The sequence below is a fragment of the Sander vitreus genome, chromosome 5 (assembly GCF_031162955.1).
Source record: "Sander vitreus isolate 19-12246 chromosome 5, sanVit1, whole genome shotgun sequence".
Taxonomy (NCBI): Eukaryota; Metazoa; Chordata; class Actinopteri; order Perciformes; family Percidae; genus Sander; species Sander vitreus.
In genome coordinates this window covers 161,775-176,881 of record NC_135859.1, presented here as the reverse complement: position 1 = coordinate 176,881, position 15,107 = coordinate 161,775, and the positions used below count along the sequence as shown (strand labels likewise).

Here is a 15,107-nt window from a genome sequence, read left to right as displayed (position 1 = left end):
GAACTCTTTGTCATTATGGGAAATACATTTTTTGGTTTTTATCTGTCCATTAAGAATTTAGCTACAGCAACAACCTAGCTTAGCATAAAAACTGGCAGTTGCTGGCTTGCTCCAAAGTTCTTAATATATGCTTAACAAAACCTCTAACGCTGAAAACAGACCAAGCAGAGGTCCAAGGATAGAGCCTTGAAGAACTCCACGTCATCCTAGTGGGCTCACATACAGAGCTAAAGCTACACAAACTATTTAACTATGAATACATGACTTACTCATTGTCAGGGAAATGACTCAACTGTTTGCCTATCATGTTCTCTATAATTATGGATGAGACTATCAAGGTAAAGATGTCTGTGTGCTTCCCTGTCGTTACTGAGGAACTTTTTCTTGGATTTTACCAGACCGCTAGCACAACCAGGGGGACACTTTTTGTGCTGTTTAAGGATAAACTGCTGAGACTGTCTCTGCCTATCCAAAATTGTAGAGGACAACGATGAATACGTTACTTATTCATACACCTACACATGGTATGCCGAGCCTACACAGCAGCCAACTGTAAAATAAAGAACCATCGGCTACAGGTTATTTCTGAAGGAGCAGCAGTGCCCCAGATGACCTCATTGGCCTTGGTCCAGGTTTCTGCTCCTTACAACGTGTTTGTGACAGTTCAATACCGCAAGGTAGTTAAGTTTTTTCTGGTCCCATCGTGGAGCATGGATACGTTTTAGACACCGCAGGCCTGAGAAAGACCGTTGTGATGTGCAGGAGGTCACCAGAACAATGAGTCTGAATGGGATTAGTTTGGTGAGTTCTGGCAGCAGCTCTCCCTGCTGTCCCTCCAGGAAACCCACAGCATGTTCAAACGTTCCTAGGCAACCCCACTTTTGTTTAGCTATGTCAGTGAACATATCACAATAAAGTGTTGCTCTTTGCCCTCACAGAATCATCCATATTGCATGTTTGAATTGTTTGAAACTTCCTTGCATTTCAAAGAGCTGGAAGGCTTTCTGTTTTGCAGCGTGGCTTTGGCCATGCCTGTGTCAGCTTTATCTTCTGAAGACAGCGCACTGCAATGGCAAGGAAAAGGAGGGTGGGCTGTTTCTGGTGTTAATGCTAAGCGCTTCATATCATTTTAAATATCAGTTCAGCTCCATACATTACTTAACGCACAGACATGAGAGCGACAATGATATTCTCATCTCACCTCAAGAAAATGATTGAATTTATTTCCTAAAATGTCAATCCATTGCATGAAAACCAGATTTAAGGACATGGGAATGGTAACATGTATACTTATTCAGTACTGAGCCATTAGCATTTTAAAATTTTAAATATAGACCTGAAAGTTAAACCCTACCTTCCTACTTACCCACAGCATGTGAACAGCCACATACGTAGTCCCAGCACAGGCATGTGTTGAACTTGACACATCTTTGATAAGTCTGGGAAATGCTGGCTTTAGTGTGCTCATGCCGCACTCACTGTTGATGTTGATGTCTTTCAGGACTATGGGATGGATGTGAATGCGTTCAGGCAGCTGGTGACGGACTGTCCTCAGCGTCTCCTGGAGTTAGCAGCCAGCTGCTGTATGGTACGTACACAAGCTAACGGCATTACACCAAATGCTAATCAAAAGCTGTAAGACTGGTGTTAATGTTGGAAGACAAGTGAAGACAACTACAAGACATGAAGTGATAATGGATGAGCAGGTAGTTTAATACAGTTTTAATCAGGCTGGTTGGATGGTGGGCTAAGGGTTAGTGAAAGACGAGCTTTCTGTAGCTACAGTGCCTTGTAAAAGTATTCACCCCCCTTGGCATTTTTCGTGTTTTGTTGCCTCACAACCTGCAATCAACATGGATTGTTTGAGGATTTGCATCATTTAATTTACAGAACATGCCCACAACTTAAGATGTTTTTTTTATTATTATTTTTTTTATTGTGAAGCAAACAACAAATAGGACAAAATAACAGAAAAAGTCAATGTGCATAACTATTCACCCCCCTAAAGTCAATACATTGTAGAACCACCTTTTGCGGCAATCACAGCTCCAAGTCTCTTTGGATCAGTCTCTATGAGCTTGCCACATCTTACCACTGGGATTTCTGCCCATTCCTCCTTGCAAAACTGCTCCAGCTCCTCCAAGTTGGATGGTTTGTGCTTGTGAACAGCAATCTTTAAGTCTGACCACAGATTTTCTATTGGATTGAGGTCTGGGCTTTGACCAGGCCATTCCAACACATTTACATGTTTCCCCTTAAACCACTCAAGTGTTGCTTTAGCAGTGTGTTTGGGGTCATTGTCCCGCTGGAAGGTGAACCTCTGTCCTAGCCTCAAATCACGCACAGAGTGGTACAGGTTTTGCTCAAGAATATCCCTGTATTTGGCACCATCTTATCAGACCAGAGCACCTTCCTCCATACATTTTAGGAGTCTCCCACATGCCTTTTCGCAAACTCAAAACGTGCCATTTTGTTTTTTGCTGAAAGTAATGGCTTTCTTCTGGCCACTCTGCCATAAAGCCCAACTCTATGGAGCGTACGGCTTATTGTCGTCCTATGTACGGATACTCCAGTCTCTGCTGTGGAACTCTGCAGCTCCTCCAGGGTTACCTTAGGTCTCTGTGCTGCCTCTCTGATTAATGCCCTCCTTTTTCGTCCGTGAGTTTTGGGGTCGGCCGTCTCTTGGCAGGTTTGCTGTTGTGCCATGTTCTTTCCATTTGGTTATGATAGATTTGATGGTGCTCCTGGAGATGATCAAAGATTTGGATATTTTTTTATAACCTAACCCTGACTTGTACTTCTCAACAACATTGTCCCTTACTTGTTTGGAGAGTTCCTTGGTCTTCATGGCAGTGTTTGGTTAGTGGTGCCTCTTGCTTATGTGTTGCAGCCTCTGGGGCCTTTTAAAAAAGGTGTGTATATGTAATGACAGATCATGTGACACTTAGATTGCACACAGGTGGACATCATTCACTTATTATGTGACTTCTGAAGGTAATTGGTTGCACCAGAGCTTTTTATGAGCTTCATAACAAAGCGGATGAATACATACGCACATGCCAATTTTCAGTTTTTTATTTAAAAAAAATAGTTTTATGTATATATTTTTCTCATTTCACTTCACCAACTTAGACTATTGTGTTCTGATCCATCACATAAAATTCAGATAAAAAAAACAGTGAACTAAAGGCTGTAATGTAACAAAATAGGTAAAAAGCCAAGGGGGTGAATTCTTTTGCAAGGCACTGTACACTGTTAGCTGGAGCTGTGCTCAGCGGCTAATATTAGCAGAAGCAAAAACAAGAAGATCCACCAGTGATTGCACTTGGGACTTGCAAGAGACAAAAAATAAAAATAAAATAATTTAAAATTGTATAGACCCAAATCAGAGCAGTAGAGGGTGAATGTCCTGACTCTACCACTATGAGTCAGTTTAGAAATGCATCTGGCCTCCCAAATGCCCACGTCTTGCTCACTCCACTCTTACAGTATGTAACACAGACTCTCTGCTCAAACTTTGAGTCTCAAGCCCAAAACAGAGACCCATAACCCTGATGACATAATAAAGGCTTTTTCTCCAAACTTTGAAAAGCTTCCCCACCGTTTCCTCAGGTGTACTGCTCAGCCGTCCTGAGGGCAGCACACAGTGTTGAGACTAAAGACCGACCTTTGTAATTTGGCTTTTAATTTAGCTAATGTATTTATTTATCTATTGATGTATCTGTCTATTTATGTATTTTTAGCCCGTTTTACTTCTTGGGGTGTACGTGTATATATTAGGGCTGTCAGCGTTAACGCGTTAATCGCAATGCGATTTAGGGCCGACGCGATTAATTTTTTTAAATCGCATGCCGGCATTTATTAATTTATTTTACACTTCATTGGGCTTGGCGTGGGGCCTACCAGCTACTATTTTGACCCTTTGCAGCACCGTTACTTATCATCAAGCTGCCACTTCCTCGTAACACATCCTGCTGCTGCAGGCTGCAGACATGATGGAGAAAGACAGCAGCAATGAAATCCTGAATGGAGCTTTTTATTTTCCAAAACTCCCGGACAGCTCGTAGACAAGTCTAAACCATATGCACGTTGTGTAAAGCCAAATTAAAATATCACCGAAGCACGTCAAGCTGGAGCTACCAGCTACGAGCTAAGCACACTGTGGATGAAACCAAATCCCAAAAAATTACTACAGCTCTTGCGAAACGGGTGGCAACTAACTGCAGACCTGTCAGCATCGTAGAGGACTCGGGTCTTAAAGACGTACTACGGTTGGTGTGTTCTGACCCGTCTCATTGCCGTCGAGGGGGACAGTAGTTTTCACGGATACACAGCCTGTTATGACACGGAGAAAGCAGCCACACTGGAACTGCTGCAGAGTCCAAACTCTGTCTCATTAACCGCTGATCACTGGACGTCAGTGAGGAATCTACATTATTTAGGAGTTACTAAACACTAGATGGACTCTGGTAAGGATAGGGATCTTTAGTTTTTTAGTTAGGTACTTGGAGGAATTGGGCAATAATGACAGATTCACACATTTTTCTTTTGTTTACAGTAAATAATTACAAATCTTAAAATCAAGTTCATAAAGTCACTTTCTTTGCATTCATTTGATTCCCAATCAAGATCCACTGGTAAGAATGGCTTTCGATCATTATTATGTACTTAAAAACTGTTCTGAAATGCAAAATAATATAATTTTAATCATGTGATAAAATATGCGATTAATCACGATAAAAATGTTTTTATCGTTATATATATATATATGTGTGTGTGTGTGTGTGTGTGTGTGTGTGTGTGTATATGTATATATATATACATATATACAATATACATATATATATATACACACATAGTTATGATAGTGTGTATTCAGCTCATGTTTTTAGTTTTAGTGAATGCTGTTTTATTAGTTACAAAGTCATCACTTTATCAGCTAAATGTTATTTGTATGAAAAGTACAATACAAAAACACTGTACAAAAAATAATCTGACTACTTACCACATTAGCATTGTATGCACACATACTGAATGTATGGAAAGTCTTAACATGAAAGAAAAAAATTGAAGAAAATGTTCTTAAAGAGTGACATCATGACAGAAGGATTTAGAGTTTACACGTCAGCGCCCCCTGGTGGACGCAGGGCTGTACTGTGGCCAGCCTCAGACAGGCAAATATGAATAACTATTAATAATTTCACCCTTGCAGGATTAATAAAGTATGTCTTCTTTTATATTGTTGCTGCAACTCCAAAATTTTGGAGAAAAAAAAAAAGTTTCTTCATGCTAAACGTTCAGGAATGTATGCATAGCATAAGAATACTTTAGGCTTAGAAGTAAAATAATTTAGGATCAATCAAGCAGCATACTGCACACTAACATTTATGCAGACATTAGCAATGATGTGTTGAAATGTTGTTGTACTCCTTCAGAGGGAAATAGTGTACCTTTTACTCCACAATGTAACAGTTATAGTTTCATCCACAGCTACTTTACAGATCAAGATTTCACATACTAAACATATAAAAACTACCCTACCACTTACACATTAATGCATCTTTCTAACACCCACAGAGGCCATTCTTTCTGTAAGAACAGTTCTTTTACGTTTTATACTTTAAGTAAAGTGTTGTAATCTCTTTCAACAAGCCAAAGTCCCAGAAGTAGCCATGGCCTGTTCTCCTCCCATCTCAGGTGGAGTCCTTCAGACGGCCAGCGTTCACTGAGCTGCTGGATGAGTTGGAAGAAGTGGCTGAGAGTCTGGAGCCGCCGCCCAAATCGGATCTGACCACGAGCTGAGTGCTGCGTCTGGGACCCAGCAGCAGGAGCCGAGTGTCTGGGAGTACTGGTGTGGGACAGGAAGCTGGCCGGACCCTGAGCCCTATGGTGTAGTGGAAACAGTCCTGACTCTGTGGGACACTTTGTGTGTCCAGATGATGGTACAGCATGTCAGCTCTGTCCTGTATCTACTGTGTGCTGATGTGTTTCTGCCTCTTACATCTGCTCTCCTCTCTGCTGGGACATCAGCGGACATCACTTCAGATTAGACAGGACACAACGAAGACATGACCAACCAATCAGGAGCTGAAGAGAGTTGAAGTTGTATTTGAAAAGAGTTGACAGAAAGCTCAAACTTGCAGATGTTAAATTTGCTCTGTGTTCAGGTTCACAGTTTATAGTCATATTTAATGTTGGTCTCATTGTAAGCTATTTATTATTCCATGAAGTTATATTTTTCTGGAATAACACTGAAAACCTCCAACATGTCAGCTTTTCAGGAACAAAGAAAAACTCTTGTAAGCTTTTATTCAGTGTGGTGACTGCATTTTTCAAGTTATTCTCTGGATTTTAGCAAAAGAACCATACATTTTTCACAATGAAATCACAAAAATGATTGGCCACATCTGTTTTCGCTTTGTCTATATCATATGATAATATGTTGTTGTTATTTTTCAGAGTTTGATCTGAACATGTGCATTTAAATATTTTAGTTGTTTTCTTACTCTGCATCTTCTTTGGGATTGCTTTAACCCTACCAGTATTCACTACTTTCTGGTCTGTGTGTCTCAGTGATTTTTTTAGAAAACGTTTCACAAAAGCCACATTTGGTTTCTATCCTATTCCAGCTTTTTAGCTCAGAGATACAGGTTTAGTTTTTTTTAAACACACACACAGAGAACGATGACGTTGAGGTCGTGCGCTAGTTTGAGTTGTAGTTCCGTAATGGCGGCGGAGAAAGATGCGAGTGAAGCCATTCGGTCCGTTGTGGTAACTCTACCGAATATCCAGAAGTTAAAGCTTGAGCAAGAACAATCGTTAGTGGTGAAGGAGTTGGCTAAGGCTAATGCTAGTGATGCTAAGCCGACATCACGACCAAACATTAGCGATTGGTTATGGCAGATCCAGAGTAGCTCTGGGCAGAACCAATAGTTTTAAACTTCAACAGAGTACCCGCCTGTACCAGAGTCTGGTAGGACCAGGCTAGTGGACCAGAGTCTGGTAGGACCAGGCTAGTGGACCAGAGTCTGGTAGAACCAGGCTAATGGACCAGAGTCTGGTAGGACCAGGCTAGATGTGTTGTTCATTACATGTTTGTATTGTGTATGCTTTTATTATGCAGCACATGCACTTCACTTGTGGTCTTTATCATTCAAGTTGGACAGGCACTTATTTATATTTTCTATATATTTACACTGAGTAGTAATAATGACACATGGTAATTTATACTCAGTCCCAGGTAATGGTAATGTAAATATAATAAGCTGGAATGTAAAAGGTCTCAATTATGCAGTCCAAAGAAAAAAAGGGTTTTTTCTCACCTACAATATCTTGGGGTAGGCATAGCATTTTTACAGGAAACTCACCTTTGATGTAAAGACCCTCTTAATTTTAAGAGCAGAGGTGCAGCGATACTCATTCACCAAAATGTTCCTTTCATTGCATCAAACACTATTTTGGATCCAAATGGGATATGTAATTGTTGTCGGGAAGCTGTTTCAACTCCCCTTAGTACTAGTCAATATTTACGCCGCTAACTTTGATGACGAACATTTTTTTTAAAACATGTTGAGCTCCAGCCCTAGTCTGGATAGTCATGTGATTTTATCTGGGGATTACAATCTTGCCATGGACTCGGTTTTAGATCGTTCCTCTCATTGTACATCAGATCATCTAAATCAGTACAAGTGATCCAGGCATTTATGGACTCGCATAAACTCATAGAGCCATGGAGGTTTAAAATTCCCACTAAGAGGGAGTACTTCTTTTTCTACAATGTACACAAGTCCTTTTGCAGGATAGATTTTTTGTGTAATCACAGACTGTAAAGATAATCCAATTGTGCTCTCTGACCATGCCCCTGTAAGTATAAATACAATGCTACCAACTCAGCATATCTAAGAGGTCAAATTATTTCTCGCAATGCATATATTTGAAAAAAATATTTCGTACAAATATTGATGCGGTATCTTCAAAAAAATCAAGACCTTGGACGGACTCATATCTTCTTCTCCAACCCGATTTGATCAAGAAACGAGTAGGTTTACAAACTGAGGTGGATCTTAACCACTACCTAATTCCCGTAGCAGATTTTACAAACTAATTAACTAATTAATTAAACTATTAATGACCATTTCCAAGTGTTCTGCTCTAAACTATATTCTTCAGATTTAACACCAGTTCATAACCAATTTGATGTTTTTTTTTCTCTAATGTAGATATTCCTACAATACAGCTGTGACTCTAAAGTGGAATTGGAATAGAATCTCACAGTCAATGAAATTGTCACTGTAATAATGTCCCTGCAGGGTGGAAAAGCCCCAGGTCCCCCCATGGAGTTTTATAAAAAATGTAAATATAGATATGGCCCTAATTCTATTCATCTAATCAAGCTTGTTTACATGGGTCCAAATGCCTTAGTTTATACCAACTCTATCTCTTCTCACAGAGGGACCAAACAAGGAGATCCACTAAGTCCATTACTTTTCGTTTTAGCTATAGAGCTCTCCATAGCTCTTAGATGCAACAGCAGTATACAAGGTATCTCACGTGGTGGCCGAACCCATACTGTTTCGTGTTATGTGGATGATTTATTACTATATGGTACCAACCCCCCTCATAAGTGTACCTGAAGTCCTTAGTTTTCAGCAAGAATTTGGGATAATATCAGGGTATAAACTTAATTTCAATAAAAGTGAGTACTTTCCCATTAGTAGGAATGCTGAATATTATCACAATCTAACATTTAAACTCTCAGCTAACTCCTTCACGTACTTGGGGGTAAAGATGACTAAATCCTATTACAGTTTATTTAAAGGTAATTTCGCTCCTCTTCTGGAATAGTGCAAAATAGATATGAAATGATGGTCTGCTTTACTCATCTCTTAAATGAAGAACAAACTCTGTAAAGATGAATATTTTTCCCAAATTCTTATATTTGTTCCAATACATGCTTTTATACCGCAATCATTTTTAGAAAGCATTCAATCAGATGATAACTACCTTTATTTGGAACGGTAAATCAGCTCATATAAGAGATCATTTCTGGAAAGACCAAAAAAACTAGTGAGGCTGTCCCTTCCAAACCTGGGCTCACATTACTGGGCTGCAAATTGTAATGCTATCTCCCTGTGGCTAATGGATTGGGATGGTACAACCCCTGCGTGACTTCAGAATAAAACGGCCATCAGCAGGCCACACTCGCTCCCTGCTTTACTACATCTTTGCCATCACTAATCAATGATATTAATGGAAATCTAATTGTAACCCAATCACTACGCAAGTTACAGTTAAAAAAAACTATTGGGTATTCAGAACATTTCTATATACTCACCCATAATAAATAATCACATATTTCAGCCGTCTTTATTAGACAAAGGCTTCCAAATTTGGTATGACAGGGGTATACACACCATCAGGGACTTAATTGATAGCACTTTTGCCAAATTTGAACAAATATCCAGAAAATTAAAATTGACTAATATTCTATATATATAAATTAGGGACTTTGAGTTTGTTAATTTTCCAACTATCTCCACTCTATCATGTCTGGATTCTTTGTTAAGGGTCAATAAGTTACATAAAGGTAGAGTGTCAAAGAATTATACTTGGATCATGGAAAGATATAATCCCTCTATATCTCATATTCGGGAACAATGAGAAATAATCTATATTCTCAGAGGATTAAAATCTTCCTGCTCATTTAAATAAGGTCATTGCCTTTTCCTCTCTTTTAGCTGGATGCTCTATTCTATTCAATTGGAGGGATGTATTTCCTCCATCACATAACCAATGGATTAAAGATTTGATGGTGAACGTCAAGATAGAAACAATCAGATGCACCCTCAATAGCTGTACTAGGAGATTTTACAAAACCTGGGACCCATTAATAAACTATGTGAATAATTTACCCGGCCTGGAACTATAAACCCATGCATTTATATGCGTTTATTGCTTAAACAGACTAGGATGCTCGTGGTTGTTTTAGATGTTGCTGTCTTTTGTTTTAGTTTTTTTGGTTATGTTCTCGACCTAGTATCTTCCTGTTTATTTGTATAATTTGGGTTGATATGTCAATGTATTGTTTGATGAATGGAAAATTCGCAAAAATAAAGTGTTAAAAAAAAGTTCACTTTTGTTTGATATCTGGTGTCTGCAGAAAAATGTCAGCGTGTAAAGCTATTTTAGGCGTATGAGTAATTAATGCTTTAGGTAATGAAAAATTTCAGTTAGCTGTATGTTTAGGTAGACAATAATATTATATCACATCTGTAGGATAAAATGGAGCACGGGAGCCTAAATATCAAAATATAGATGACAGCAAATACTTTTTTGTTGTCCTTTTAAACAGCTGTCTAAGGTCAAGTAGTCAAGTCAAGTTTTTTTCTAAATAGTCATACTTAAGATAATAATCTTATACATCGCTGTCGATAGCAGTAATGTATCACACAGTTTTAGTTCCCTGTGGACTTCTACCAATGTTAAAATCATTAATATGCACAATTTCAACACTAACGGCCGAGCCCTCTCCTCCTGAGCAGGGAGAAGGGCCTGCAGGTAAGCTAAGTTAGCTAACGATATAGGACTTGTATCTTTTAGTGTTCATCGCAATAACAAATAATTATATTATGTTTTGTTTTATAATTTTGGGTTAACTTACCTCAAACAAGCTGGGACTAACGAGCAAATTACGAACCGGGAGGAACGTGTCTGCAGTAGCCGAGCAAGCAGCAAGCCCAAAGGGCTAGCAATAGAGTAGCTTATCCTATCCTAGCTTCTTAGACATTGCTAACTCGGGAGCTTCCAGCAAGGTGGGCGTAGGTTCTAGCAACCCCACTTCAATCAGCCCGCATTACCTCCACCCACCCCTCGCCTCCTGACATCAGCACTGTCAAGATGGCGACGGTGGGAGCCGCCCACTTTGAGCTTCATTTGGGCTCTTTAGAAACCAATGAGAAACGTCACGGACTGGCTGCATAGTTTTTACAGTCTATGGTTCAGCTACAAAAGTTTTAAGTTTAGTTTAGCATTAGCTTTTAAAATAAACACATTTATTATTCCAAATCTTTTTGACATTAGTGGTGTTATACAAATTTTAAATATAATTCATACTAATTAAAACCATTCCCACTTCCAACTATTCTCACTACTTCACCTTCTTCTTAGCTAGCAATCCGGTTTAGCATTAGAAATTTAGCTATTCACAAGTATTTTCTGCAGGAAATGCATTTTCTAGTCTGTTTCTTTGTCCTCATTTATTGTGCGTTTTGTTTTTGTTTTTTACAATTCAAATTTCATGTAATCTATTCAATCAGTAATCATCTCATTCTGAAAAGCCTGTCAGGATATCAAGGTCTTTCAACTGTGGTGGCAATGGACAAGTCTCACTATTAGAATGTGAAATGTGGATTGTGACGTCACAAGCCGTGCCGATTTTGAACAGCTTACCCAGAGACTGAAGGCAGGACACAAACAGAAACCGTATCTCACTCAAAACAGCATGGATGGATTTTTTTCAAAGTTTGTATGCGTGTGGAAGCACCAGAGACACAAAAGAACACCCCAAATCCCAGAAAATGTGTTTTTTTCATAATATGGGCACTTTAACATTCTTACAGTGTGGAGAGAAGCAACTTCTACCAACTTCAGTATCAAGTACATTACCTAAAACAGGGAGATTAACATCCGCCTTAAAACCTCTAAAAAGTGCAATTACACCTGTGGGGATAGCATCGAAAACAATCGAAAAGTCCCTAGGAGTAACAAGGATACCATACTGCTGACAAATCAAAGCTTTTAAACTAGGGCTGTCAAAATAACACATTAATTTCGATTAATTAATCTGAGAAAAAATAACGCAGATTAATCCATTCCATATTGACGTTTGCGTACAGACGAAAATCTGGTGCCACTGATATGTCTGCTCTTCTCTCTGCTGCTCTGAAACAGACGTTACAGGAAACAGAAACACCGCTGCATGTGACGCTAGTTAACACTATACTCAACAGCAGCTAACGTTAGCCTACCGCTTGCTAGTTAACACTATACTCAACGGCAGCTAACGTTAGCCTACCGCTAGCTAGTTAACACTACACTCAACGGCAGCTAACGTTAGCCTACCGCTAGCTAGTTAACACTACACTCAACAGCAGCTAACGTTAGCCTACCGCTAGCTAGTTAACACTATACTCAACAGCAGCTAACGTTAGCCTACCGCTAGCTAGTTAACACAATACTCAACAGCAGCTAACGTTAGCCTACCGCTAGCTAGTTAACACTATACTCAACAGCAGCTAACGTTAGCCTACCACTAGCTAGTAGCTGGATTAAACAGGGTTAAATGCTGACAGCTAACGCTAAACGGTGTAAAGTGTGACTGTGTTTTACTGTAGAGGATTCAACACCGGGATGTAACAATCTGCAGCTGCCGTCGGAGAAACAACACAGACGGGGCGTTCAATGAAACTGGTAAACTACAGCCTCGTGGTGCATTTGAAGTTATTGTAAATGTCCTTTTCCTATCTGGTTGTTGTTTTTGTCGTTCAACAGCAATTTACTAGTGAAATAAGTTATTGTTATTGTTATACATTATTATTAAATCATTTAATTTTGACCATATGGCCTTAGCAATAAACAAGCCGTTCTTTAGTGTCACCAACTGTTGTTTAGTACCCTTTTTTCTTTTCTTTTTTTACTTTCTTAAAAAGTATCGGTTCAGGCACCGTTAATTATGTATGCGATTAATTTCGATTAATTCATCACAGAGTATGTCATTAATTAGATTACATTTTTTAATCGATTGACAGCCCTATTTTAAACATAACACAAACACTTTAAACATTTTACAGAGCCTATCCACAGCACACAGCCAAACAAAAAGAGCTTCTTCAAAAGATGTATTGCCACAGGGCAGAGGGGAAGTGGTGATCGTACAACAGCTATACCGTGAATATAACTGATTTATTTGTTAATAGATTTCCTTTTGTGTTTTAGACTACACTTTTGCAACATGACAACATGGGTGACAATGGGTATTTGTATTAAAACAGTTCACTATCTAAGTAGTACACATTGTGACATGACACAAGAGACTGTATAACTACTTACTGTCCTGAAGGCTGTTGACCATGCTAATTATGTGTCTTTGATGCCAGCCTTTTTAGCATAACCAATTGGAACCAAGTGGAATTATAAGAAAAACATTTCCAGTGAACGCACCAAAGGGAGGCATCCCTTTGAAACAGGTTTTCTCCTCTCAACACTCATCGGCTGCCATGCTTGATTTTAGCGCCTACCTGACATAAAGGCAAATCAAAAGATCATGAAAGATTCAGTGGCCCCTTTCATGCCTTTTTACAACGCTTCACACACTCCTTCTGCCCTGCACCCCTCCCACAACATCAGAATATAAAGAATAAGCATGATGAGGATGAATTATGCAGATGCTAATCTGTTTTTGTGGCTCTGTTTGTCTGATGAGGAAGATGATAGGCTGTGTAAGGTCATACATAGCAGGAGAAGGAACTACTAATGTGTTAGGACCATAGGCCTATAAAACCACTGGGTCATCCCAACCGGTACCATCAGCTGACCGCCCATCCAGGGCCAGCTTCTGTCCCAGGTTTCTGCCTGTTCAAAGGGCATCTTTCCTTGCTCAAGATGCTGCAATAAGTGCAATTGCTCTTTGGGGCTTATTGGGTCTCTGTGTGGTCTAGACCTATTCTATCTATGAAGTCTGTTATGATTTACTTTATGACAGTATATTTTGTTTATGATACTATAAATAATTGTCACAAACCTTGTGTCCTTTTTAATACTATAAACTATATTCTTTCTCTGCTGTTTTTAACCAGTTTGAGCCAGTGTCTCTTTCTCTTTTAAAATAAATTACTGGTCATATGAATTCCTCAGGATGTCCTACAGATGTTGTCCCGCTACGCCTTTTTAAACAGATTTGTAAAACTATTGGACCAAACATTCAAATGATTTTAAACAGCAGTCTTTCTTCAGGTGTTGTACTGGCATCATTCAAGCATGCAGTAGTCAAACTTTCATTAATTAAATCAAACCTGGACACATCTAATTTTCAAATTTCAGACCTAGTTTGAAACTCCAGTTTCTTGCAAAAACAATTTTAAGAGCTGTGCTTACACAATTTCATTCATTTTTAGACACATATCACATTCTGTAGGTGTTCCAGTAAGGTTTTAAAGCCCTTCATAGCACTGAGTCTGCACTTTTAAGGGTTTTTAATGATCTCTTAATAGCCACCTATTGGGGATTCTGCTATTCTAATGCTTTTAGATCTTTCAGCAGCTTTCGATACAGTAGACCACAACATCCTGATCACTCGCCTGGAGCACTGTGTTGGTAATAAAGGTACTGCCCTGCAATGGTTCAGATCCTACTTGTCTGACAGATGTTTTTCTGTCAGCATTGGTCACTCTGCATCCTCCTCCGCGCCTCTCCCTTGTGGAGCCCCTTAGGGTTCTATTCTCGGGCCAATCCTCTTTTCCATTTATATGCTCCCCCTAGGGTCCATCCTAAAAAAGCATGGCATTTTATTCGACCTGTACGTTGATGACAATCAAATCTACCGGCCTTTGAAAAGGAAAGATGCAAACTCCTTAATGCCACTGTTGAAATCTCTCAAGAACATTAAAGCGTGGATGGCATTACATTTCTTAAGCTTTAATGAAAGCAAAACTGAGGTCCAGATATTTGAACCAGGTAGTGAACGTAATGCCATTCATATGGACCTGTGTTCCCTAGAACCATATATGAGGTATTCTGTTAAAAATGTAGGTGTGATAGTGGACAGTGATTTTAAATTGGACAAACAGATAAATTCTGTAATACAATCAAGCTTTTTTCAATTGAGGCTCTTCTCTAAGGTCAAGCCTTTATTATCGTTTAGTATACTTAAATACACCCCCGTACTGGCCTTCCTTCACTGGCTCCCTGTAAGTTTCAGAATTAATTTCAATATACTATTGTTTATGTACAAAGCACTTACTGGGCTAGCTCCAGCCTATCTCTCTGACCTATTGAAACCATATGTCCCCCCAAGGTCACTCAGGTCAGTTGACCAGTTGCTCCTTGTGGTC

At 39.3% G+C, this 15,107-nt stretch overlaps 1 protein-coding gene across 2 annotated transcripts in view; it reads left to right on the top strand.

Moving 5' to 3' along the window:
* The window catches only part of LOC144517785 (dual specificity testis-specific protein kinase 1), a 37,758-nt gene extending 27,718 nt beyond the window's left edge, over nt 1–10,040 (top strand). For both annotated transcript variants that reach the window (XM_078249912.1, XM_078249911.1), the window contains 2 exons: nt 1,502–1,588; nt 5,698–10,040. In XM_078249912.1, coding sequence (XP_078106038.1) covers nt 1,502–1,588; nt 5,698–5,802 — 192 coding nt within the window. In that variant the 3' untranslated portion in view covers nt 5,803–10,040. The remainder of the gene's footprint in view (nt 1–1,501; nt 1,589–5,697) is intronic.
* The last annotated feature ends 5,067 nt before the right edge of the window (nt 10,041–15,107 follow it).